This window comes from Telopea speciosissima, chromosome 7 (assembly GCF_018873765.1).
Source record: "Telopea speciosissima isolate NSW1024214 ecotype Mountain lineage chromosome 7, Tspe_v1, whole genome shotgun sequence".
Classification (NCBI taxonomy): domain Eukaryota; kingdom Viridiplantae; phylum Streptophyta; class Magnoliopsida; order Proteales; family Proteaceae; genus Telopea; species Telopea speciosissima.
In genome coordinates, this window is record NC_057922.1 from 27,377,470 (window position 1) to 27,403,536 (window position 26,067).

Sequence of the window (26,067 nt, forward strand, 5' to 3'; positions counted from 1 at the left end):
GTGTTTTAGTATATGTTTCTTTGGTTATATATTAAGTGTATTGGATTCATAATTTTTTGTCTATAAATTAAAGAAATACTCAATAAGAAATTCTGTTGTCAAATAAAGTGAATATATTGAAAGAGATATTTGATATTGATTAAACAGAAATTTCAAGTTCTACACTTACTTAGTAAGTTTGCATATTATATGCGTATTATATGTGTATTTGAACATTTAATTCAAAAAAAATGTATTTTACTGTATATTTTTCTATGTATGGTGAAATACTCATTTCTAAAGTGCATCCGTATTATACACATATTAAACATGAAGTAAATGCGTTTAATACTTTATAACTTAAGTTTAGTTTTGTTAAAGAAAAAACTCAAAAATTACAGAAGAAAAAGCGCAAAACAAAACCTTTGCATAATACGATTTTGGTCTTCTTCTCTTCGAACCCTAGCTGCCGACTGCCCCCATTCCATTCAACTTCTTCATCTCCCTTCTCATATCAATTCAAGTGGACGTCGAGACTTCCTTTGAGGTTGAATATTCCCTGCCCCTTCCTATTATCAGTTCCTATTTTAGTTCAAGTGGCCGGTTAAGTGCAGCTGTGTAAATCGGTGATGGCAAAGGCAAAAAAGCTTTGTTCCTCTTCTTCTTCTTCTTCATCTCCGTTTGCCAAACGGTTGCAGCGATGATTGCAATGGTGGCCTGGTGGGAACACTCAATTTGAGGCTCTCTCTTCTTCGTCTTTGCAAATCGTTCCTCTTCTTTTTCTCTTTTTTTTTTTTTTTTTTTTTTCCCCTGCTTTATCTTTATGTGGTTTAATTCACAGAACAAAATTTTCATAAACAAATATGATTCGAGTATCATGAGTTGACAAAACTGCTATTTGATGCAATTGATCAGTGACTATAATTCTAATGCCTTGTGAAGTACTAGACCATTAAGCACAAGCTGGCAGCAAGTCATCTGAGCTCTACATATGACTATATAAACTTTAACCTGCTACTAAGGTACATGAACTTCCATTGGTAATGTTAATTCATCTTAGAGATGAGTTCATTGATGTGAGCTCATCTTAGAGATGAGTTCTAGAACACATTATGTCTTTTTTTTTTTTTCTTATGTCTGATGAGATACTTTTATTGATATTTTGATTTGTTAAATGATAATCTTATGAGATGTAATAGGGGATACTATATTGTGTTTATTTTAGTTGTGAGGTTTCCTTTTGATAAAATCATTGTCTATATGCTATTATTTTGTTTATTAGGTGGTGCATGTCTATTACATAGTGAATATATCCCCGTATTTTTTATAGATCGGTCGTATTAAACACGTATTGAGCACGTATCATATTATTGCCATATGCGTTTATTACACCGGATTTTTGAAAAATATTATTGCCGTTTAGTTCGTTTACTCCCGTTCAATTGTTGTTCCCGAACTTACTAAGATTCCGTGTCATGTTTTATTAATAATTATAGTTTAAAATATTTTTTAATTCTTTTATATTTAATTAGTAATCAAGATACTCTATATAAGTTGTTCGGATTAGAGTGATGACATTAATTATTTCTATAAAAAATTATTATTATTTGGATGTAATTGTCATATGTAGTTAATGATATCCAAATATGTCATTATCTTTATTTTAAGAATAGCATAGTAGGATCACTCAATAAAATCCATCACTTCGACAAGTTAAGTGATACACGGTTATAAGCATTCCTAAATCTATATAATATATAGTTCTCACCACAAAAAGAATATATATCTATATAATAGTAGAGATGAGAGAAAAAGACTTCCTATGAGATAGATTTCTCTCTCTCTCTTCCCCGTGCATCTCACACACGGATCTTTATCTTCTCAGGGTCTTGCCCGATACAGTTCATCCAGTTCCTTTGACCACCTTACAACCAAGGTTCTAAAACTCAGGTTTCGACTAGATTTCGATCAGTCAGAAAACGAGTTCGTCTCGATTTCAACCATATCTCGGTCGAAACTTGGGACTTTCTCCAGATTAACTCGAACCTTGGTTTCGAGGCCCATAAGTTGTTTTTTTGTCCTAATTCTTGTTGTGCTGCCTATTTTTGACATTTTAAACTTAATCCATGCATTAGTTTCACATAGAGAACACTAAAAATATTACTTGTGGTTTTGATCCAAGTTTGATACTGCATATTATTCTTGGACATAGTATCAAATAAGATTTGACCGGAACATAACTCCTTCAATATAAATGAGATTTAAACAATCTTGGATTTGTTAGAAAGCTTTGTTTTGATAGCTTTCCAACAAGTCCAAGATTACTTAAATCTGATTTATATTGAAAGAGTTATCTATTGGTCAAACTTAATTTGGTGTGCACGAATGCTATCAAAATCGCTTTGAATGAAAATGTTTTTTTGGACATCAAAACAAATGAATATTTTATCGCACTTTTGATTTTTAGCAATGCTTTACCATATTCAGATTTATGGAATTTTTAGATTTAAGAAACACCCCAGCATTAGAAAGTTGAAAATTGCATCTACCGTCAAAAATCTAGTTTTTGTTCTTGAACTGGGGGGTTTACTTTTTTTTCTTTTGGAATTTGATTTTTAACTATTTTTATTGGATTCAAATATGGGGATATTTGCTTATTTATGAATAATATCTTAGGTAAATGAAATCATTTACTTAACTGATATTAGACATAACTAAGTGTCTGTCCAGGTTTCTGGCATAAATACTTGTCTATCTTAGTTTCGAGCCAAGTTTCCCATAGTTTCGATGGGCATATGTGTCGAAACCACCGAAATATGATCGAAACTGATCAAACCATCGAAACCCGATCGAATCCAGGGATTTTATAAAATCCTCCTTCAACTCGTCTCGAAAACTTGGAAAACCGAGTTAACTCGATGGTTTCGACAGATTTCGATCGAGTTTTTGTTCCATGCTTACCACTACCCAAGTGGGGTCCACCCCTCTTATTAGAGACACCGAACGAACTAAACCAAGCAGAAACCTGAGAGGATAATTTTGCTCTCATAGACTCTATCCTCTACTATTGCATGAGGCATGGATTAAAAAGCTTAATTTATCACACCCTTATTCCCCTAATGGGTCTCACAAAGAGATGGAGAATGTGGAGTTAGTGAAACCAGACAAGTCATTTGATAGGGAAAAAAAAAAAGAAAAGATAATTTACATATACCACCCTGAAGTATCACGAAAGTATAATAATATCCTCCAATTTTGGATAATTTAACGTATTCCATTGAGATTCACTAACGTTAACAAATACACCCATTCCAGCAATTTATGACTAATTACGTTAAACGTATGAGATGAACTGACAAAATTATTCTTGCAAAAAAAAAAACCTTGCGACTCTTTCCAAGAAGTGTCCTAAACCGTAGTACACCACATAAGCCCACCTGAACCCATTTCCGGTTCAAACCTTCCCGGTCCAATCTTTTATTTTAATTCTTGATGTAAGGTGAATGGAAGCCAGCCCACCACGTTGCAACAAGACTTGACTCTCTCGAAAGGACTAATTGGACAAAAAAGAGAAGCAGACGCTGATCAGCAACTCAGCACCGACATATTACGTAAATTACCCAGCATCTTAAGGACAAAAACGAGAACCATACTTTAAAAAAGGAAGAAAAAAAACCCGAAGACAAGGGCAATAGTTTCTTTCTCGTTCTCATCCAGTCATCCCAATATCCCATCCATCCACAGACAAAACTCCAAAATTTGACCCACCGTTTCCAATTTCCACGAAACCCTCATGCGCGTTTTATGTGCAGTAGTCCTTTAAATAGACGCGACACGCCGTTCGTCCAATTCTTTCCATCCACGGCATCACCACCCTTTCGATTTTCGTGTAATCCACAGACCACTAAACCGCTCAGGCCGCTCCGCTCGTAACCGTCTATCTACATATAAAAACCCCCCCTACACCCCCATCTCCCTCTCACTCTCATAATACAGTTTGTAATGGCGTTAAGGGTGATACACGGATCTTTCTCCTCTACCGTTCTGCGATTCTCTCTCCTGTTGGCGTTCTTCTTCTTCTGTTGCTCTTCATGGAGGATGGTTGATGGGTATGGAATGCCTGGAGGAAGGAAAGAGGTTAAGGATGTGAAGAACAATAAGGAGGTTCAAGATCTTGGGAGCTTCTCAGTGAATAGATACAACAAGAATCAACATCATTACCAGCAAGGGCAAGGTTGGTCCACCGGAAAAGGAAAAGGAGCAGACGGTCCTTTGGAGTTCAAGGAAGTGGTGAAGGCGCAGACTCAGGTGGTGTCAGGGTTAAAGTATTACCTCACCATCTCTGCTTCTCAGGGCGGAGTTCCCAAAACATTCGATGCTGTTGTGGTTGTGAAGCCGTGGATTCAGTCCAAGCAACTCCTCGCCTTTGCCCCTTCTACTAATTGAAAACATGTTTTTTCTGTCTTTGTAATCTAGGATAGGATCGCTTTCTCTTGTTAAGTTATGTTCGAGTTTGGTTATAACTTTGTTTATGTCAAGGCCTGTGTTTGGAAGTTCAGAGGCTTGTAATGGTATTTACCTGATGAGGTATTCTGTAAAATCAACTTCTCTATATTTTGCAGAAACAAAATCCAAGCAATTAGTCTCCGGCGCTGTGTGTTCTCTGTAACTCAGCGGCTCTAGTAGCTGTAACCATATTTGCCTTCCTCAATCAACTACTGTAAAAAAGTCTTGAACTGCTCTCCCATTTTCAATTCTGTGTTCACGTTGGTCGATTGAACAAAGATGCTTGACCTTCTTTTCACAGCCTTCAATGTCCTATGATGTATGATGCTTCTTCGCATCAAATGATCGGTCTCGATTCCATTGTTAACTTGGAGCAACCCATCAGAAACATAAATTAAAGAGAGAATGTTCTCTGTGCGGTAGCCTGCGCCTAGGCACATGGGCGTACCACTCAGGGGACAGGATGGTTATTGCACCCACCTCCATGTGAGTCGGCGCAGCCTGCGCTAACAGTGCCCCGAAAATAGCCGATGTAAATCTGTAATACAAAAAACTTAAGAAATGCATTAGTCAATAGCTTATAAAGCAATAGATTAGGGCACGTGTAGTGCTAGAAACATTTTCCCATTTTCTCCACTCAATTCACCAAATATGGCTCCCATAATTTACAATCTGAATCTACTGGGGGGGGGGTCATATACCCATAAAATTCCAACCACACCAAGTATAACACATCTCAAATGGATGCATCATTTGGGTAATACATAACAAATATTAAATATGTGTATTTCTCTTGTCTTATCTACATTCCCGTCCACCCCCACCTCTCATCTATCTGTCGTATGGGAAATCCGCATCATTCTCCGTAACTTTGAAGGGTTGGGGATGTCTGCTTGAACAATACAGGTTCCACATTTTGAAGTACGCCCTCTCCAGATTCCTGACCTGAAACGTTTGTTCGAAATCTCAATCAGTATTACGGCATTAAGCCATAAGTACAATTACATGCCTTAGTGCTAAAGGAAAAGATCTCTTATGGAATGCCAGACAGCTGATGCGCTGATAAAGGCAGTTTAGTTCCCCAACAAGAGATACATTCCCCCTATATGTTGTTCTATGACACCAAGATCTGGGAAGTCAAATTACCCAGATTCAAAATTATTGACGTGAACTAGTGAATCAAAGTTATCCAAATTATTTCTGATTAATTTACCTATCGTTTTTCATTTAAAAAAAAAAAAAAATTTACCCATCGTTGTGTGTCAAATAAGGGGCAAGTCAAGCGAGCTGCTTTGAGTTTGTTGGTAAGAGACAGGAGCTTTGGCCTATTCTCAGCAAATGACACTGCCCTGTCTTCATATTCTTTCATACTTCATGGAAATGCAAAGCAGGTCAGCACAAATGTAGGGACCTAATCAGTATGCAGAAATTATAAAAAAATATTACAATACATTGAAGTACCTGCTAACAATCATCTCCTCCCCAACTCCAGTGGCCAGACACAGGGAACCAGCTACTCTAGTCGCCATTTTCTCCAAGGGCAATGTAATCATTGGCAAACCAGCCCATAGAACATCCGTGCCAGTGGTGTGGGCATTGCACAAGGGCCTAAACAGAACAAGATCCCAAAAGTTGTAAAGAAAAACTGACTGAAATACAATTTAATAAAAAAAGAGAACAGCTTACGTGTCAAGAAACAGATCTGCCAAAGCACTACGTCTTATGTGCTCGTTTTTCATGGCAACATCTGTAAAAATAATCTGATCTGGTCGTACTCCCTGGGCAGCAGCATCTGCACATGCCAGCACCAATTAGTTGGATGGTCCACAACCAATAAACAAAGGCATCAATCATCATTTATCATAATGGAAACCTTCAGTTTCAAACCATAGGGTTCAGGTGATACCACAACTCCACAAGCAACAGGAGTTAACCAAAAAACTATGCAACATAAGTGGGTGAAGCCATTGCAGAAACAAGTTCATGGAAAATACAAGCTAAAGTAGGAGTCACCACAACCCTAACTAATAGAAACTACCAAGTTGACTAACATACATGCACGAAGTCTCATCTCGCCTGCCGCTGGGAATCTGAGAAGCCAGAGTGCACTATTGGGAACACGCTTCAGAATGTTGCACCTAACACATGAGCGACCACAAACAATCAGCAACATGCTAAAATGTGCACAATCATCATCTAGAAATTAAGCTATAGTCCATATCAAGACTACCATGTATTGACAATTTCAGGGTCCATCTTGTACAGCTGATTGAAGCATGCAAATATGAATTTGTCTTCAGGTAATCCATAATCTGATCGCTTGTGTCGGCAAACTGGGTCCAACACGTCACGATTTTTCTGATGAAAACAACTTGAAGTGATTAGCATTTCTGTCGGGACTGTCACCATACATACTAAACAAGATCATGAGAAGCAAACAATAAATACAATGGTTCAAAAACTCACTTGCTTATAATCATTTACGAAGTAACAATGAGGGAGATGGACAAGCTTCTCAGAGTAAATGTGTGAAAAACAGGTTGGCGAAACAAACTGCAGAGGAATGAATATAAAAACACTCAGGAAAACTACCAAACAGATGGGCAGTGAATGTGGAAAAACAAGAATGAAATATATCCCTACCTCATCAGTGACCAAGTAATCTATGTAGGTTGCTCCTGTTGTTCCAGGGAAACCCATGTACGAAACCTGAATAGGTGCAGGCAGCATGGCAAATATTTCATTCCTTGCCCCCTGCACAAGAGTGAGATGGGTTCCAAGTCATAACCAAACAAATGTGGAAAACAATGATATCCAAATCTTGCAAAATTAAGTAGCAAAGAATTAGCATTTGGCAAAGTTGGTTGGGAACTCATTAATAGAACGTCCATATGAGCAACTAAGAATAATAATTCAACAGAAACACGAAGCAACAAAAAGAACCAAATAAAGAAGCTAGAATGAGACCTTCGTATAACCATTGAGGTTGACTAGGATCTGTATTTTATCCTCATTGATCAATCTGGCAATCATATCAGATGACATGGCAGACACATCAATGAAGTGCTCAGCTTCGGATTGGATACGCTGCCTCCACTCAGTGCCATCATTCTGACTCAACGCATAACAGAACACCTGCAGACTCAAAATTTTGGATTTAGCAACATAGTAGAATGAAACAATAGAGTTCCTAAAGAGAACACACTAGAAATCTAAATAATTGACAAGGCCTGCAGTTCCAAACCTCAACATTTTCTCGATCGTGCATCCCAAATATTGAGCCCATAAGATGTGACAGTGGATGATTACCAAAATCACTGCTCACATAACTATAGAGACAGGGCAAATTCTAGTAAGACATGTGATTAACATTTTTCAGAAAAAATCCAGATCAAAATTGTATGGGTGCCAAACTTACCCAACTCTTAGCCGTCCGTTTCTACCCTCACTCTTTATAGGTATCGCAGGAGGAGGAAGGAAAGTAGGAAGCGTATAACGGGAAGCAATGAGAGAGCAGTGTGCCGCATACTTACGACTAAAAGATCAATCAAATCCATGAATAAAGAATCTCAAAAGAACACCACTTGGAATCATATTGCACAAAGAAAAATATCTTACCTAATCTCCAAAGCAAGTATTGGATCAATGGGATATGCAATTGCATGAAATGGCTGAACGCTAGGAAGAACTGACATCTGGGAAAGTGAACCAAAGTTTTCAGAATGCACATTTTGAGGAGCAGGATGCAATACAATAAATATAAGGGGAGCTTTGGGAATGACTTCCCACACCCAATACTTCTTTTGCCATGAGGTAGTGTCCAGTGGGGCCCAAACTTTGTGGACCTGTCCATGTCTTTAGCTAGTCATGAGTTAAATGTCAAAGCAATCTGGTGCTCTCGCGTGCCAATGTAATGTTCTCAAAATTGTTTGAAAATGATAAAGTTCTTGAAGCATGAGGGCCATAAAAATAACAGGGCTACATGGTGGGCCATACAATTAATATTGACCACCAGATTTGACATATGACTTGCCCAAGGCATTCCCCCATCTATCCAACAGATAGCATTACCAGATCATCTGTCCATGTGGCAAAACAAAGTGCTAGTGTGGGAACATCTCCCACGCTGTGTGTAGGAAGCATTGTTCAATAAATATAAAGCACCCTCAGAAAAGTAAAGACTTTAACCTTAATCTGTCTTCTAATAATCCCATCAACTTCAGCGAACTTGCTATCCCGATCATCCCAATCGCAGACACACTGACAAACAGAGATCAAATCCCATCAGTTCCTGTTAAATGAATTTTGACTATTGAACTACGAATTTCCTGAGATTTGATTTTGTTTCCAAGTTGAAAATACCATTCTATATCTAGAAATCTATGATTACAGGTGTGTGTGTGTGTGTGTATATATATATATATACACACCTGTAATCATATATATATATATATATATATATAAATATATATATATGGAGAAGCTTAATGGTTCCAAGTTGTGCAATATAAATAACGTCCGAATGCATCAGAAACATAATTGTCACGGCATCTAGGCGACCCAAGGCGTTGGAGAGGGCCAAAAATCAAGGCGACATCAACAAGGTGACCAAGGCGTCCAAGGTGTTGCCTAGGCGACGCCTTGACAACTATGATCAGAAAAGGAACATAAAAAATGCTAATCACACAAGTTGAAGTTTCTTATCTTATCTTTTCAAATGTACAGGTTTCAGTTAGACGGGATATAATTAACGACACTGCCTAGTTATGACCAATCCTCAATAGTTGCTACGAATAGTGAAAAACAAAAGGAAAATAAGAGCAACGATCAAGATATCAGTTTCGGATCTGGTTTCGGTCAGGCCCGAAACCGAGACATGCCGGATCTCGTTTCGAGTGGTTTCAACCCCGGGCATCCCTGGATTGAAAGCCAGGGTTGAAACTTGGATTTTTTTACCATGAGTTTCGACCTTGGGTTTCGTTTTGGCCAGGCCCGAAACTGAGACAACTCGGACAGATTTCGGTCATCAGTTTCAACCGAGATTTAGTTCGGTGAAGCAGAGAAGAAGGGGGGGGAGGGGAAGACAAAACGAAAGACGGGGCACCAAGATCTCAATATAATCTAAAAACAAATTGGCATATTACATTCCAAATATACCTGTAACGTGTGAAGAAGATTACAAGTTGCTTCCGGAAAGTCAGGGCGAAGAAGCAACGCTTGCTTGTAGCTCTTTATAGCTAACTCCACATGTCCACTGCAACCAGCAAAATCCAAGCATAAGAACTAACTGAAATATTCATGAAAATGTTTCAACAACATAGCCTAAAGTACACATAAGAAAAACAGTTGAAGATACCTGTCCTTATAAGCTGAAGCTAGATTTGCATGGGCTTCAGCCATAGCCGGGCGAATGGTAACAGCTCGTATATAGTCCTGAATTGCTTCACTAACCCTACCGATCTCCTTGTATGTGTTACCCCTATTAACAAGCCCATCTGCTGCCAGAGGATCTATGCGGAGAACTTCATTGTAGCAGGAGATAGCATCCACGTAATTTCCCTGTGGTTGAAATTTTAATTAGGTATTTCTTTTACTCCAGAACAGTTCAAGAACCTGAACACGCCATTTAAGTTTTTATTAAAAAAGTATAGGCATAAAAAATCTAGCCTCATGTTTTTGGAGCGGGGGGATAATGTTGGTAAAATCCCAATTACGAATTTGACAAGGTATTGAGTGCAGACAAGATAGCTTCTTTGAAGAAATTTTGTACCAGGCCAATATTCCCTTTATCAAACAGATCCTATTCTTCTGAAGTGATTAACAAATCCAACATACCTGCTGCTTATATATTATTGCTAAATTGCTGAAAGGAGCAGACAATCCTGTTGTTACAGCCAATGTTGCCTTATAACATGCAGCCGCAGCACTCATCATATTCCTGCATGCACAAAAAGTTTCTTCCTTGTAGAAACTCCAAAAAAAAAATGCTTTATATAAAAAGAACATTGTTAATTGAAGACATGCATAGAGAACACACAATTCCATATATATATTTCCAAGATTCGTAAGAGCCTGCGGGTGGCTAGGTTGGAGGGAGAGACATGCCTACACACAAAAACCAAAGGATGATCAAGATTAGAAGTAATAAATATATAATTTGGAATTTATCAAAAACTTTTTTAAAAAAAGGTATAATAATACAACAATAGAAACAAGTAACTGGAACTTACACGATAGCAATTGCATGCTTCATCAACTCTTCCAGCATCTTTCAGTGCATTGCCCTTCAGAAGTTAGAAGTCCCACCAATCTTATTGTTAGTAAAGTCATGCTTCTCAAACTCAAACCAGATCATTTACAACAGTAACCTCATTTGCAACATTAACCTCAAGAAAAAGGCCAAAAGGAAAAAGAAAGACTCACTAAATTGTTATATGCCTCCAAAAATCCTGAATCAAAAGCAAGTGCTTGCTTGTAATGGAGAATTGCCAAATCAAGCTCCCCTTGCTCATAATACACACTAGCAAGATTGCCTGCACCAACATCACAATTATACAATTATACAATTATACCATAATTATTCAAATGGATCATTATGTGGAGCATTATTCAAAGAACCAGTTAATGCAGCTTTACTTGTCTCTGGTTCAAGGGAACCCAGATGAGAATTCTGAAGCTGTTCAATCTATAAGCAAATCATTCACCATAATAGACAAATGCAAAAAGGTAAGGCCCCACTGCCCTACTACACTCTGTGGTGGAGGGCCAGTAGGAAAGAAGAGGAAACCTGAGATAGATTTAAGAGTTACAGGGGGAAAGGGTATTCACGCAAGCACACACTCTCACAGAGTAAACCCAATAAAGCCTATTCAATTCACTGTGTCCATTGTTGGGTACATGCAAGTATTTAAAGAGAGAAATAACAAGACTCCAATTCTAACTCTGTAACTGAAAATAACAACTTGCAACTCAAACTCTTAACTCCTACGCAGTCAACCCAAAACAAACAAAAGACTGAAATAAATAAATAAACTGTTGGAATATATGGGCCAGAATACCGTAGGGGTATTCTGGTCCTTTTTCCCACTTTATCTCCCACTTTCTCCCTCTTTATTTTCTGTTTTTATTATTCTGTAATTTGCCTTTTATTTCTGTATTTTTCCCCTTGTCGATTTCTATTAGAATAGACAAGGGGAGCACTCCTAGTTTGACTAGGAGTGTGCATTCCTAGTTGTTTCTATTTCTGTTATTAGCATTCCTACTTTGATTAGGAGTTGTACTCTTTGATTCTATTACTATAAATAAAGGGCTAAGTGATAGGATTAATCACTTAAGCATTAATCAACTAGTTGTTCTCTCAACATGGTATCACAGCTACGAATTGATCTAACCTAAATTTTTTTTTTCCCCACCCTCCCATCGTGTTCTCTTCTCTTTCCCCTCTCTCTCGATCTCTTTTCTCTTCCTTCTCCTTGCTTCTTCTCCTTTTCTAAGGGCAGCACTACAGAAGTACAGAGGTGATCTTATGATCTAGTTGCTGCCCCTTCTCACCTCTTTTTTTTTTTTCCCTAATTCATGACCTAATTTTCCTGTTCGATGGCTGCTGCTGGTTCCCTCTTGCGGAAATTGGAGCTTCCATATTTTATTGCATATCAGGCCTGAGTTTATTGGGACTGCTTCTCCCTATATTGGAGCACTTCTGCGACACTGGACTGCTGTTTTCCAGCCTCATATTGGTACTGAAGACCCCTTCTCCCACTCGATCTCTTATTTTCAGGGTTTTCCTACAACAAAACCCTGAGCCTTATCGATATTGGGATTAGGGCTGATTACAGTTGCTGTTTGTTTTTGGTTTTATTCTTCATCAAAGGCATACCCTGCAGGCTCTTGGACTGATTCACCTGGCTTCATCTGCAGCATAGTTTTGGTTTCCTCTCCCCCCATCGATTGCTTTTTTTTTGGGTTTCTTCCAAACCCTAACTTAATCAATATTGGGGAGGGCTCCTTGTTTGCTGCTGGTTTTTTGGGTGGTGTGTTTTCCATCCCTTGTTTGGCTTCTTCAGTGGCTTTCTCTGCTGATCAGCTCCTCTCTGCACTATGGGTGACTCCCCTGATATCTCCACTGCCACATCTGATCAGGTTACCAATGACAAGTCTGATTTTCGTGATCTCCACCCTAACCCTATCAAGTTAGATGGCAGCAACTATCTTCTATGGTCTCGATCAGCCTCTTTTGCTATTGCTGGTCGTGGCCTCATTGATTATATTGATGGGATTATTCCTATGTCGACTACCCCTGGTGCTGCCCGGACTAAATGGCTAGCCCACAATGGTCTTCTTATGTCCTATTTGGTTGGTTCTATGACTTCGGATCTTGCACAGGGTTTTCTTTTACTTGATACGGCTTCTCAGATTTGGGCAGCATGTAAGGAGACATATGGGCAGCTTGGTAATGATGCTCAGGTTTATGAGCTTCGCAAGAAGGTTCTTCATACTACTCAAGGGGACCTAACTGTGTCTAAATATTATGCCACTCTCCGCAGCCTCTGGCAGCAATTGGACCATTTTTCAGATTATCACCCTGATACCGCTGCCAACATAGTTGCATATAAGAAGCATGTTGACAAGATTCGGGTTTATGACTGCTTGGCTGGGTTGAATGTTGAATATGACCAGATACGTGTTCGGTGTTGGGCCATTCACCTTTTCCCACACTTGAACAATCCTATGCCCTGGTCTCTTCGTAAGAAAACCGCAGGCTGCTATGTTACATCCTCCTGTTTCGGACAGATCAGCTCTCCAGACTGCTGCCCCTATTGGTACGTTATCTGTTGGTAGTTCTACTTCCAGTCCTATTACATGTGACCACTACCACAAGCCTTATCACACCAAGGACAAATGCTGGAAGCTTCAAGGGAAACCGGCTGACTTTGAAGCCAAGCGGGCTGCCAAGAAAAAACCTAAGAGCAAGGCACATCAATCTGAATCTATTGCTACAGCCCTAGCTACGGACATTGGTCTATCCCAGGATGATCTACAGGCTTTCCTGCGTGTACTCAGGTCTTCCGCTGCTGCGGCCTCTACTACTTCTGTTGCTACTGCCAATTCCTCGGCTCCTTCAGGTTCTTATTTTGCCTGGTCAGGTATCCCTTTTGGTGGTCATTGTGCTTCTGTAGCTTCCCATCCCTGGATAATTGATTCCGGCGCTACGGATCACATGACTGGCTCTTCTAGCTTATTTTATAGATACTCTCCCACTTCTGGGAAAGACAAGGTCAAAGTGGCTGATGGTTCCCTTTCCTCTATCTCTGGAAAAGGGATCATCAACTACACTTCAAACCTCCCTTTGTCTTCTGTTTTACATATCCCTAATTTTACTACTAACCTCCTTTCCATTAGTAGTATTACTCGTGATCTTAACTGCAAGGTAACCTTTTTTCCTTCCCATTGTGTTTTTTAGGATCTGGCGTCTGGGAAGACGATTGGATTGGGTAAAGTTCACGGTGGGCTATATCTACTTGATGATGGTCATCTCTCTCCACCGGTAACTTCTCCACTACATCAGAACTCCTTGGTCTCTTCTGAACTTTACCAATGGCACTCTAGATTAGGTCACCCTCCATTAGGAATTTTAGCACATTTATTTCCTTTTTTAGTCACCAAATGTAATAAGGATAACTTTTTTTGTGAGGCTTGTGTTCTGGCCAAACAGACACGTGCAACTTTTTCTTTATCAAATAAAAGGAGTTCTTCTTATTTTAATTTGGTGCATTCGGATGTTTGGGGACCTAGTCGTAAGACCTCTATTTCTAGCCACCGTTGGTTTGTCTCATTTATTGATTGTCATTCTCGTAATACTTGGATTTATCTTCTTCAGTCTAAAAACCAAGTTTTTTCTTGCTTTCAACATTTTCATAAAATGATCCAGACCCAATTCCAGGCCACTCTTAAGGTTTTACGGAGTGGATAATGGCACTGAATATAAAGAATCCCAATTTCAACAGTACCTTGCTGATCATGGGATTATACATCAGACTAGTTGTGTTGATACCCCAGCCCAAAATGGTGTGGCTGAAAGAAAGAATCGCCACTTGTTGGAAGTGGTCAGGGTTTTAATGTTTGCTCGCCATGTTCCATCCCAATATTGGGGTGATGCTGTTCTCACTGCAGCTTACCTTATTAATAAGTTACCTTCACAGGTTATGGATTCCCGTAGCCCCGCTGACCTTTTACTTGGTGATTCCTCTTTTGTGGTCCCTCCCAAGGTCTTTGGTTGTGTCTGTTATGCTAGGGATACTCATTCCCCTGGCAAACTTGAACCCCGAGGGTTGAGGTGTATTTTTTTGGGTTATTCTTCAACCCAGAAAGCTTACAAGTGTTACCACCCTCCTACCCGCCGTACTATGGTCAGTATGGATGTGGTTTTCCATGAAACCCTTTCCTATTATTCTTCCCCGCCTCTTCAGGGGGAGCACTCTAGTGAAGATGTGGTTCATCCTCTTGGGATTCCCTTCCCAGCATCACCTATAGCCACCAACCAGCCTCCCATAACTGCTGTCCAGCCTCCCGAGGTTGCTGCCCAGCCTCCCATGGCTGCTGCCCAGCCTCCAATGGCTGCTGTCCAGCCTCCCGAGGCTGCTGTCCCTTCACCTGGGGGGATTCCAATACAAGGGGAGACCTTGGAAATAGGTGGTGGTAATGTTCCTACTCAGGGGGAGCTGACTCTAGTACAGAGGACCATTGACAATTCCACCATTCTCACTTATAATCGGAGATGTTCTAACAGAGGGCAGAATCAGTCTACTGCAACACCGATACCCATCCAGTTCCCGCCTCAGGATCCAGATCCTCCTCCTGGTGAGCCCTCCTCTTTTGATCTACCCATCGCACATCGCAAAGGTACCAGGACCTGCACTTTACATCCTATTTCCCGTTTTGTTTCTTATAGTTCTCTTTCTCCTTCTTTTCGTACTTTTGTTTCCTCCCTTTCTTCTGTTTCCATTCCTAAAAATTGGCAGGAAGCATCTACAGATGGGAAGTGGAAGGCAGCAATGTTGGAAGAAATGAGAGCATTGAACAAAAACAATACGTGGGATCTTGTAGTTCTTCCTCCAGGGAAAAAACCAGTGGGTTGTAAATGGGTGTTTGTGGTAGCGGAAGCGAGCGATGGTACAGTGGATCGGTACAAGGCACGTCTAGTTGCTAAAGGCTTCACTCGGACATATGGCATTGACTACCAGGAGACTTTCGCACCAGTAGCAAAACTCAATATCGTCAGGGTATTGCTATCCCTGTCTTGTGAACCTTGGATGGGATCTTCAGCAGTTGGATGTGAAGAATGCCTTCCTCCATGGTGAACTAAGAGAAGAGGTATATATGGACATTCCTCCAGGTTTTTCAAGTCCTGCTACCAAGGGTAAGGTTTGTCAACTGAAGCGTGCACTCTATGGCTTGAAGCAGTCACCAAGAGCTTAGTTCGGTAGATTTCACAGGGCTATGCGTTCAGTGGGCTACCAGCAAAGCAATGCTGATCATACCTTGTTCATCAAATGTATGGGTGATAAGGTTACTCTCCTCATAGTTTATGTTGATGATATTGTAGTGACCAGCAATGATGGTGATGAGATAAAAAGGTTGAAGCTGTTTCTTGGCCGTGAGTTTGAAATTAAGGATCTGGGGACTCTAAAATATTTTCTAGGGATAGAGGTTGCTTGCTCTTCAAAGGGCATATTTCTGTCTCAGAGAAAGTATGTCCTGGATCTACTATCTGAAACTGGGCTGCTAGGGTGTCATCCTTCAGACACTCCCATAGAAGCTACGACAAGACTCAAGGAGAAAGAAGGCACACCAGTTGACAAAGGTCGTTATCAACAGTTGGTCGGCAAACTTATCTACCTATCTCACACTCGGCCAAACATTGCCATTGCAATTAGTATGGTCAGCCAGTTTATGCATGACCCTTATTCTTCTCATATGGAGGTGGTTCTTCGCATCTTACGATACTTGAAGTCTGCTCCGGGACAAGAAATTCTTTTATCTTCCAATGGTCATCTGAAGGTTGAAGCATACGCTGATGCAGATTGGGCTGGTTCATGTGATCGGAAGTCCATCTCTGGATATTGCTCTTTTGTAGGAGGTAACATCGTCACCTGGCGTATTAAGAAGCAGAATGTGGTGGCTAGGTCCAGTGCTGAGGCTGAATTCCGTGCAATGGCGCATGGCATCTGTGAATTGTTGTGGCTTAAAGGGTGGTTGCAAGATATTGGGGTTGCTGTCCAACTTCCAATGATGTTATATTGTGACAATAAGGCTGCCATAAGCATCGCTCATAATCCTGTCCAACATGATCGTACAAAACATGTGGAGGTAGACCGACATTTCATCAAGGAGAAACTTGAAGCTGGACTAATCTGTGTTCCCTATGTGAAGTCTACTGATCAACTGGCTGATGTGTTCACAAAGGGTCTGAGTGGCAAAGTGTTTCGTCCTTTTCTAGCCAAGTTGGGCATGTGCGACATCTTTGCACCAACTTGAAGGGGAGTGTTAGAATATATGGGCCAGAATACCGTAGGGGTATTCTGGTCCTTTTTCCCACTTTATCTCCCACTTTCTCCCTCTTTATTTTTTGTTTTTATTATTCTGTAATTTGCCTTTTTTTCTGTATTTTCCCCCTTGTCGATCTCTATTAGAATAGACAAGGGGAGCACTCCTAGTTTGACTAGGAGTGTGCATTCCTAGTAGTTTCTATTTCTGTTATTAGCATTCCTTCTTTGATTAGGAGTTGTACTCTTTGATTCTATTACTATAAATAAAGGGCTAAGTGATAGGATTAATCACTTAAGCATTAATCAACTAGTTGTTCTCTCAACATAAACTAATATACTACTTCCAAACCTTATTGGACCAAAAACCATTGGGTCGGTTCTGTCTGGGTTTGGGTCTCCAAAGCCTATCACGGTGGTCCAACCAGTAAAGTGATACTGCATCACTCTACCTGCACCTAGGAATGCATTTTGGATCCTCGGTTAAAGGTACCATTCTAATTTAAGTTGATTAATAGCATCTACTTCTATCCAGAGTCCCAATTGAGGCACATTTGACAAGCTTTTAGACTACACCTCTTTCTTTACATCATACACCAGAGTGGAAGACAAATCCCACACTAACACTTTGAATTCACTTAGATGCACCAAAGACCTAACTTGGACAGATCTGAACCATGTATGCACCCAACACTAGGTAAGACCATCACTGTGTAGGTGCGAATATAACACACCTTTATAAACCTTTATTAAGACAGTTCAGATGTCCCCCAAGATTAACAGTACCATAAATTTGTAATGCTATAATAATACTCCAAGGAGCAATGATTTCATTGGAGGACCATTTCTATTCTTCTATTGATGGATTGTTCACACACCAATTGACATATTTAAAAAATAATAAACCAAGCAATAGCCACAACAAATGGAGATGAAAATGATTTCAATGCTTACCATAAGCCATCGCATAGTCTGGTCGCGCCTGAAGAGCTCGCTGATAACACACTATAGCCTCTTGAGGCATTCCCAAGGCCTGGAAAAGGTAAAAGAAAGATCTTGTTTTTCTCCAGATACCAGTCCTGGCATATTGCTGCTACCCGATGTTATTGGCACAATACACGAAGCTAAGCTTACCTTATAAACATTTCCTAGGTTTAGGTAGGCATCAGGAAATATGGGCTTCAGCCTAACAGCTTCCTGAAAAAATGCAGAGTAATGAAGAGGGTAAATAAAGGGACAAAATGGACCCCACACAAGATGTAACTCACGTTAATGGAAAGTTGGTATACATGTTCATCATATACCTAAGAACAAACTAGAAAAAATTAGAGCACGAAATCGGGCAATTCAGAAATCAGATCCAAGATCTGATACGTATCTACTAAAACAGGTTAGAACTCTCAATACCAAATCCATTTTGGAATTCAGGTCAGGTCCAGGTTGAGCAGCCCTGACCTTAATTTGGTTCGCAACTTCACTAGGTTTACATAGCCGAAAGTCAAGGATAACATAATGTACTAGAGTACTTGCACTGAATGTACAGATATAATATATATGACCCATATCCATGACCCTTTTGGATCTTAGAATGGTCAAAGATCCTCAAGTCCAGATCCAACAAGGATTCAGGGTGGGGTCTTGACCAGCCAATGAACTTTTTATGACTCAAAGAGGACAGGAGGGAGTATCTGGATTCAGACCAAAATGGATCTGATCCACATCCAACCATAGCAAGCTGCATGAATACAAAATTGTGTATTTTCACTGCCACATATACAGCAAGTATTAGTGATTCAAGCTCAACACTAAAGCCAATGAAACATGAAATAAGTTACAGGAACATGCACCTTATAATATTGAAGGGCTCTGTTAAGATCACCAGCCTCCATGAAGAGACCAGCAAGGTTTGACCATGCAATAGCAAAATTAGGTTGTATACGCAGAGCTTCGAGATAGAAATTATATGCCTGAAAAACACAGAAGCTCTTAAACTGTTAAGATCACCAGAAAACCAATTAATTCAACAAATCTTATGCACACCTCCTCCCCCATTTAATTGACCCAACACCACTTGCAATTTTGTTTTATTTTACATATACAACCCATTGCCAATTAAAACGATTTAAATGGTAATCTGAATGAGTTACAAAGCACATGTGGGGGCCACCACTTAAACCCTTTGATACAAAGGAAAGCAAACTACAGAGTTCAAGGACCTTATTTCATTTTCTTCTTCTTTCTTTTTTTTTTTTTTTTTTGGAGTGGTTAAATACAGATCTTCCCAAGTTTTGAAACTAAAATTTGGTAATGCAGGTAATACTAGAAAGAGTAAATTATATCCACAGAAACAGAAGAAATTTACACAAGAACCAACATAACCAATGAGAAGTAGATCCATAGCAGCAAAATATCTACAACCGACACAGCATAGGCTCAGTTGTATAGCCCATGTTTCTAATATTTCATTAAGAGATTTTCCACATATCATGTTGGAAGAGGGGAAAAAAGAATGGAAGGCAATATCATGGTTCTTACTTCCTGCACTAAACCTTGTGCCTTCATCAGATTCCCCAAGTTGCTATGAGCATCAACCTAGGCCAATCAGGAAAAATCACATCAGCAGTATTTCTTGCCAACCCACAGAACCAAAATATCCTCACGGAAATAAGTAGAACAAATTAGGATCTACCAAGCGGGGATTTAAGGCCAGCGCCTGGCGACAACATTGCGCTGCCTCATTGAGTCGCCCTTTCCGCATGTATGCACTCGCTAAGTTTGACCAAGCATCACTGAAATTTGGACGAAGCTGTGCATAAAAAGAAAGTCATTGAAGGATCAAACTAAGTAGATACCTCAGCATATAAAACAGGAGCAGATGAGAAGATGTACATACAAAATTATGCAGTCAAGAAAAGTTACAGAATATAAAATGAAGGGATATAGGTAGACTTAGTCTCAAGCTATAAAGCAGACTATGAAAGAGTAAAAAACATTATACCTAAGAAATCCATAGCTTAAATTTCAAGGTATCTCAAAAGCACTTATAATAGTTCACACAGTATAGCAAATATTCAAGCTGGCACACTTTTAAAATATATCTCAGGTAAGAACAATTAGTTTGTGAAGCAAATTTACTCAATGATAATAATCTGGAAACAATTTCAAAGCTCACATAGCTATCAAGTTCAAAAAGGGAATACTCATGAAAGCAATCCAGAAAAGTACACAAACCTCAATAGCAATCAGATAATAGCGAATTGCAAGATCAATATTGCCTTTCTCCTGTTTTGGGGGTAGGGGGAGGAGTATTAAACTCTGTCAGAGTCCAGAAGCAAACAAGTACAATTTAAGCCCACCACTATGATGCTCATAATAATTTTAGTACTTACCTTCCAAGCATTTGCCATGTTTCCAAAGCATTCAGCAAAATGTGGGTCAATTCGAAGAGCTTCTTCATTCTTTGCGATACACATATCGAAATCATGCAACTGGAATAGAGCAGAACACACATACACATTAGATGGATCTGGAATACCATGCCTGGCAGAAAATAAGTCATTCAAAACTCAACTGGATACCATCATTAAACAGAATGAAGATTTACAACTGGAGTTCCTTTATTAAATGCAGTAGAACAGTGCAAACCATATTGTGTGATCCGTAGGGAAAAAATTAGCAAGTCGCAAAAACAATAGAGAAGAAAAGAACATCACTTGAAAAAACAGAAAGAAATTACCTGGTAGTGAATTGCACCAAGAAGCAGAAGATTATCTGTGCGCCGTGGATTTCTCTCATAAACAGCATTGCTGTGGTCCAATGCCTGTTTATAATTTCCAGTCTTGTATTTCTGATGAGCAAGGTTCAAGTGCATGTCTTCATCAGCTGCAATTGGGGTGGGGGGTGGGGGGGGGGGGGGGAACTACATTTGTCAGAAAGAGTGCTTAAGAGATTTTAATAAGTCAACACTGTTCATCAATTTTAGAAATCGGCAGAAACTTTAGACAACACATGACCCATTACCCAATTAGAAAGCTCCTACATATTCCAAAATATTGATATAAATTACTGGAATGACTAATGAAACACAAAGAAATTCGAAATCCTTTATGCAGAGTAGCAAGCTGTACTGAATGTTGCATGGCATCTAAATCCCCATATATCTACTGAATGGATGAAACAAGATGCAACCATTTTGCATGCACTCATTTGAAATCAGAATCAGTTTGTATGCTTTGATGGGTTCTGCACATACTCAGGAACGATAGAAATTTTTGTCATGTGACTCAAAACACGGGGTGCTTTCAGTGTCAGATACTCATACCCAGATATAATTATCTGATTTTTTTTATATATTTTCCTGCCTGTTCTTTGCACAAGTTCCCTTTAGTTACTTGGGTTGTGTTTGGAACTGCTACTATTAACAGGCAGTGACCTATTTATGATAAGTATTTTCAAGATATTGTTATTTCCCTCCTAATATGATTTTTTCCCCATTTTAACTGCTTAATAGTAACTATAAAAGGCTTAAACAAATATTTGTTGAAGGGCCCAAATGAGTAGTATTTCAACCCCATCCATTCCAAGCATAAGCAATATACAATAGCAGGTTTCAACACTGTTCTATTCAATGGCTCCTATCTGACTTCTGAACATGAATACACAATTTTCAGCTAAAACTGCAAAGCATCTAAAGATTCAAAACTTCTGCCCATTGAGCATCAATCTCCCAACCAATACTTCATAACATCTTGAAAGTTCAACCGATGATTTCAACAACAACAACAACTTCAAAGCTTTATCCCAACCAAACGGGGTCGACTACATGGATCCTTGCTCTCCATCAGCTCTATTCGAAGTCATACAAGATAAGAGGTTTAAGCTATGCAGATCTTTCCTCACTACTTCCCTTAGGGTTATTTTAGGCCTGCCCCTGGCTCTTTTAGTTCCTTCAATTTGAATCAGATCACTACTCCAAACTGGAGCATCCCAAGGCCTTTGTTGAACATGGTCATGCCACTTCAAACGACTCTCTTGCAAGTTATCATGTATCGGAGCTACTATCAGCTCAGCCCTAATATGATCATTCCTTTATCCTTCCTAGTTTTGCCACACATCCATCTCAACATCCTCATCTCCGCTGCACTTAGTTTATCTATATGACACTTCTTAATTGCCCAACATTCCGCACCATACATCATAGCCAGTTGTATGGCAATCCTATAAAAATTTTCCTTAACGCTTTACAGGAATACGCTGACCACACAGCACTCCGGATACACCTCTCCACTTCATCCATCCTATTTTAATCTTGTGGGCAATATCATCCTCTATTTCACCGTCTTTATTTACAATAGAGCTCAGATATCTAAAATAATCACTTTGAGGAACCTCCCTCTTATCAATATTCACCACCTCCTTAACCTTCTTATAGTGGTTAAAGTTACACACTATATATTCCGTCTTTGTTTTTTCTTATCATAAGACCTTTTGATTCCAAGGTTGATCTCCATAACTCCAACTTGGCGTTGATCCTTGTGTTTGTCTCAATCACCAACACAATATCATCAGCAAAAAGCATACACCAAGGAACTTCATCTTGTATGCCTCCGATTAAATCATCCATGATAAGTGCAAACAATAAGGGCTTAAGGCTGATCCTTGATATAGCCCAATTGTAATTGGGAAATCACTACCTTGATCCCCCTCCCAACAGTTCTTACGTTAGTCACCATACATATCTTTAATTATGTCCACATATTTACATGACACCCTTCTCTTCTCTAGCATATGCTAGTTTAACTCTCTATGGAGTCAAAGGCTTTTTCTATGTCAATAAAGACCATATGGATATCCTTCTTGTCCTCTCTATATCTTTCCACGAGTCTACTAAGTAAGAAAATAGCTTCCATTGTAGATCTTCCTAGCATAAAACCAAATTGGTTCTCCGGGATAGTAGTTTCTTTTCTCAAGTGGGTTTCAATAACCCTATCCCATAACTTCATCAAATGACTCATCACTTTTATGCCTCTATGATTATTACAGCTCTGAATAGCACCTTTATTTTTGTAAATCAGGACCACAATGCTTCTCCTCCATTCCTCTGGCATTTTCTTTGTGCCCATAATCATGTTAAACTTGGTTAGCCAAGATAAAACAAAAAATCTTAAGCTCTTCCACACTTCCATTGGGACTCCGTTTGCGCCTGGTGCCTTCCCTACTTTCGTCTTTCTTAACTTCTTTTACTTCAGATACCCTAATTTTGCGTATATATCTACGGCATATGGTGTCTAGATGAGTAATGCCGCCTCCTAGGCCACTATTACTCAAAAAGTCTTCATTTAGTAGGCTATAGAAATACTCTTTCCATCTCTGCTTAATGTCCTCTTCCCTAATTAGTCCTCTACCATCATCACTTTGAATACATCCAACATGGTCGAAATTTCTATTCTTCCTTTCTCTTACTTTAACTATCTTCTTATAGATAGCTTTTTTTCCCTTCCTTTGTGTTTAGATTGTTATAAAGATCATCATATTTTCTTGCCCGTCCTTTCCCCATAATCTTCTTAGCTTCATTTATGGCAAATTTAAATATTTTTAGATCCACTACCTCTATAGTCCTTAGTCATGTCTTAAAACTAGCTTCCTTAGTCTAAATGGCCACTTAGACCTCATCATCCAACCACCAAGACTCCCAAAGGGCATGATATTTACCCTTTAATTCCCCTAGTTCCTCTTTAGCAACCTTCTTAATACAAGCCATCATCGCGTTCATCGAATAAGTGTCACCCTCAAAGTTCCATTTTCCTTGTTTGACCACTTTTTTAGTAAATGAAATCAAGGAATCTCCTTTTAAGCTCCACCACCTTATCTTTAGGGTAAAAAGGCTCCCCTATCTTAAGCTGATGCATAATTAGGCACATATCCAGCGCCACCAATCTATGTTAAATGGTTAGGCTCCCCCTAGGTATAAGTCTATAACCTTACAGTCCTTACAAAACAATCTGTTAGACTTTCATGTTAGGAAAAAATCTATTTGGCTGATATGGTGCCCACTTTTGTAGGTAACTAATGCTCATGTTTCTTTTTAAAAAAAATGTTCGCAATGGATTAATCATAAGCTACAGCAAAGTCTAGAACTGAGGTCCCCTCTTCTAACTCTATAGCCTCCATGAACGCCTTCATAACCTCTACAATCTCTACCAACATGTCCATTCAAATCGCTCCCTATAATAATCTTTTCTCCTTGACTAAAACCTTGAACTAATCTATCCATGTGTTCCAAAAATTGTACCTTAGTACTTTCATCCAATCCAACTTGGGGTGCGTAAGTTACTAGTTTTACTGATGATTTATTAATAATAAAAAAATTTAGTTGTGATTTCAAAACTCAAGCTGTTGACAAGCAGGAAGATTGATAACTACTCTACAGTCATGAAAAGGCAGCTCTGCCACAAGTATGTGCAACATCAGGTAAAACTGGCTGCATATGATTGTCGTGTCAAATGTCCATGCATACTTTAACAAATAGAAGAGCACAAGGATCTTGTAGATGGGCTTCTAATGTGAAAATGGAGAAAGAAATTAGCCATGTGTCTTGCACCTAATGTCAACTTACGGAACTCAAAGAAGCACAATGCAAAAGTGAAAAGACAAGTAACCAGGCTGCACTTGCTAATGTGGAGGTGAAGAAGGCAATTAACCATGGTCCTAATAAGGGTATGCTGAGCTCAAAGAATAAGAAGATACAGAAGATCTCTTCCAGGCAGCACTTGTTAATGAATGCCCAACAGGGACATGCAACTACTCATGAACCTAGTGTCAGCAAAATCACCACCGAAATAGTCATCTCACAACCAAAAAAAGAGGACCGTTCAATGGATTTGCACGTATGGCAAGAAACTATACACGGCTTGAATTCTTGCTACTGATGGGTCCTCTCATTCCAAGTCCAGTAAGTTGGAATAACATCAAAACAAATGCTTTTTTAAAACGATAAAATGGTACCAAGAGATGAACAGCAGGTAGCAAAAGCCAACCAGCTCGAACGTCATCACAAACAGCACTGAAACAGCGGACCAGGAAACTGAATACCAAGCCATACGAGTCACAAATTCAAAGTATCAGAAGTTCATCAAAAACGTTAACTACGACGGTGTAGGCAATGCATTTTGCTTGTGAGAAAGTATTTCTCAGTCTTCAGTCTTAGCATTTCTTCAAAGTCAGTATACTCCTTGACATGGAAAGGTAATCAATCAGCTGGTCCTTTCATTTCGGCATCTATTTCCCTAATTTCAATGGAGGAGAGAACCTCAAATATTGAATGCCACGGTGCTCAAAAAGTTCAGAACAGTAATCAAAACTTTTCCTTTGAACGTTCACCCAAAAGAAAAGGAAAAAAAAAAAAAAAAAAAAACTTTTCAAATGAACAAATAGAGCTGCAAATGAGCACCATCTACGAGAACCATTCAACCAATTAATTCAAGAACTCATAGCTGCAATTGACAGAGGAAAAAATCTCTTTTTATTAAAAAATACATCCATAATACAATAATCATTCCTGTCAACAAAACAACCAGATGGAAGATCAAAAAAAAATATTGTCCTCCAAACAAGGAATCACACACCCTAAAACCATATAAGAGCCGTATTAGGTCAGAAGAACAAATTGAAGCACCTTCATGAGACTCCGGCGGCGCCTGCAATGGTTTAACAATGGACGAACAGTCCGACTGCAAAGTTAACAAACCATCACGATCCACATCAAATGAAACCCTAGAAATCCCATTGGATCCCGACAGTTGAAGCTGCGGCTGTTGTTGATATTGATGCTGATGCGAGCGAGGATCGCTCTGCAACGAAAGCATCATCTTTTTTGCACACCCCTCAAATCCTCAATAGAAATTCGAAAGCAAATACACGAATATCAGAAATCGAAAATCTTGATTCAGAGAAGATCCGTCATAAAATGAGAAAGCTCAAGGAGCTGATCCGTCCTCGGGAAGCCTTTAACTTCTTCTCCGTGTCCGATTTTGATTACAAT

At 39.3% G+C, this 26,067-nt stretch overlaps 2 protein-coding genes across 2 annotated transcripts; one reads left to right on the forward strand and one right to left on the reverse strand.

Annotated features, from left to right (window-relative positions):
• The first annotated feature begins 3,947 nt into the window (after positions 1-3,947).
• On the forward strand, positions 3,948-4,470 carry LOC122669005 (cysteine proteinase inhibitor B-like). Its single transcript, XM_043865611.1, has one exon. It carries the CDS (start codon positions 3,982-3,984, stop codon positions 4,423-4,425), a length of 444 nt encoding a protein of 147 aa, XP_043721546.1. The 5' UTR covers positions 3,948-3,981; the 3' UTR covers positions 4,426-4,470.
• A 615-nt stretch (positions 4,471-5,085) lies between these two features.
• LOC122667924 (probable UDP-N-acetylglucosamine--peptide N-acetylglucosaminyltransferase SEC) lies at positions 5,086-25,947 on the reverse strand. The gene is made up of 28 exons (XM_043864406.1): positions 25,702-25,947; positions 20,764-20,909; positions 20,417-20,515; positions 20,259-20,309; positions 19,717-19,833; positions 19,563-19,619; positions 18,875-18,994; positions 18,162-18,224; positions 17,982-18,060; positions 10,909-11,018; positions 10,716-10,769; positions 10,523-10,590; positions 10,321-10,423; positions 9,842-10,044; positions 9,643-9,739; positions 8,674-8,745; positions 8,104-8,180; positions 7,904-8,020; positions 7,730-7,814; positions 7,453-7,620; positions 7,129-7,239; positions 6,952-7,038; positions 6,716-6,843; positions 6,541-6,623; positions 6,172-6,277; positions 5,947-6,093; positions 5,735-5,855; positions 5,086-5,430 (listed from the first exon to the last, which is right to left on the reverse strand). The coding sequence occupies exons 1-28, from the start codon at positions 25,892-25,894 to the stop codon at positions 5,317-5,319; spliced, it is 2,976 nt and encodes a 991-aa protein (XP_043720341.1). The 5' UTR covers positions 25,895-25,947; the 3' UTR covers positions 5,086-5,316.
• Positions 25,948-26,067: the final 120 nt, after the last annotated feature.

What these genes read in the sequence shown, in the direction of transcription:
- LOC122669005 (XM_043865611.1), top strand. Translation starts at nt 3,982, where the DNA reads ATGGCGTTAAGGGTGATACACGGATCTTTCTCCTCTACCGTTCTGCGA.
- LOC122667924 (XM_043864406.1), bottom strand. Translation starts at nt 25,894, where the DNA reads ATGATGCTTTCGTTGCAGAGCGATCCTCGCTCGCATCAGCATCAATAT. An exon ending in ATTACTTGGTCACTGATGAG is followed by an intron (nt 7,039 to 7,128) that starts GTAGGGATATAT and finishes ATTCCTCTGCAG; the next exon opens with TTTGTTTCGCCAACCTGTTT. An exon ending in GAGGAGATGATTGTTAGCAG is followed by an intron (nt 5,856 to 5,946) that starts GTACTTCAATGT and finishes ATTTCCATGAAG; the next exon opens with TATGAAAGAATATGAAGACA.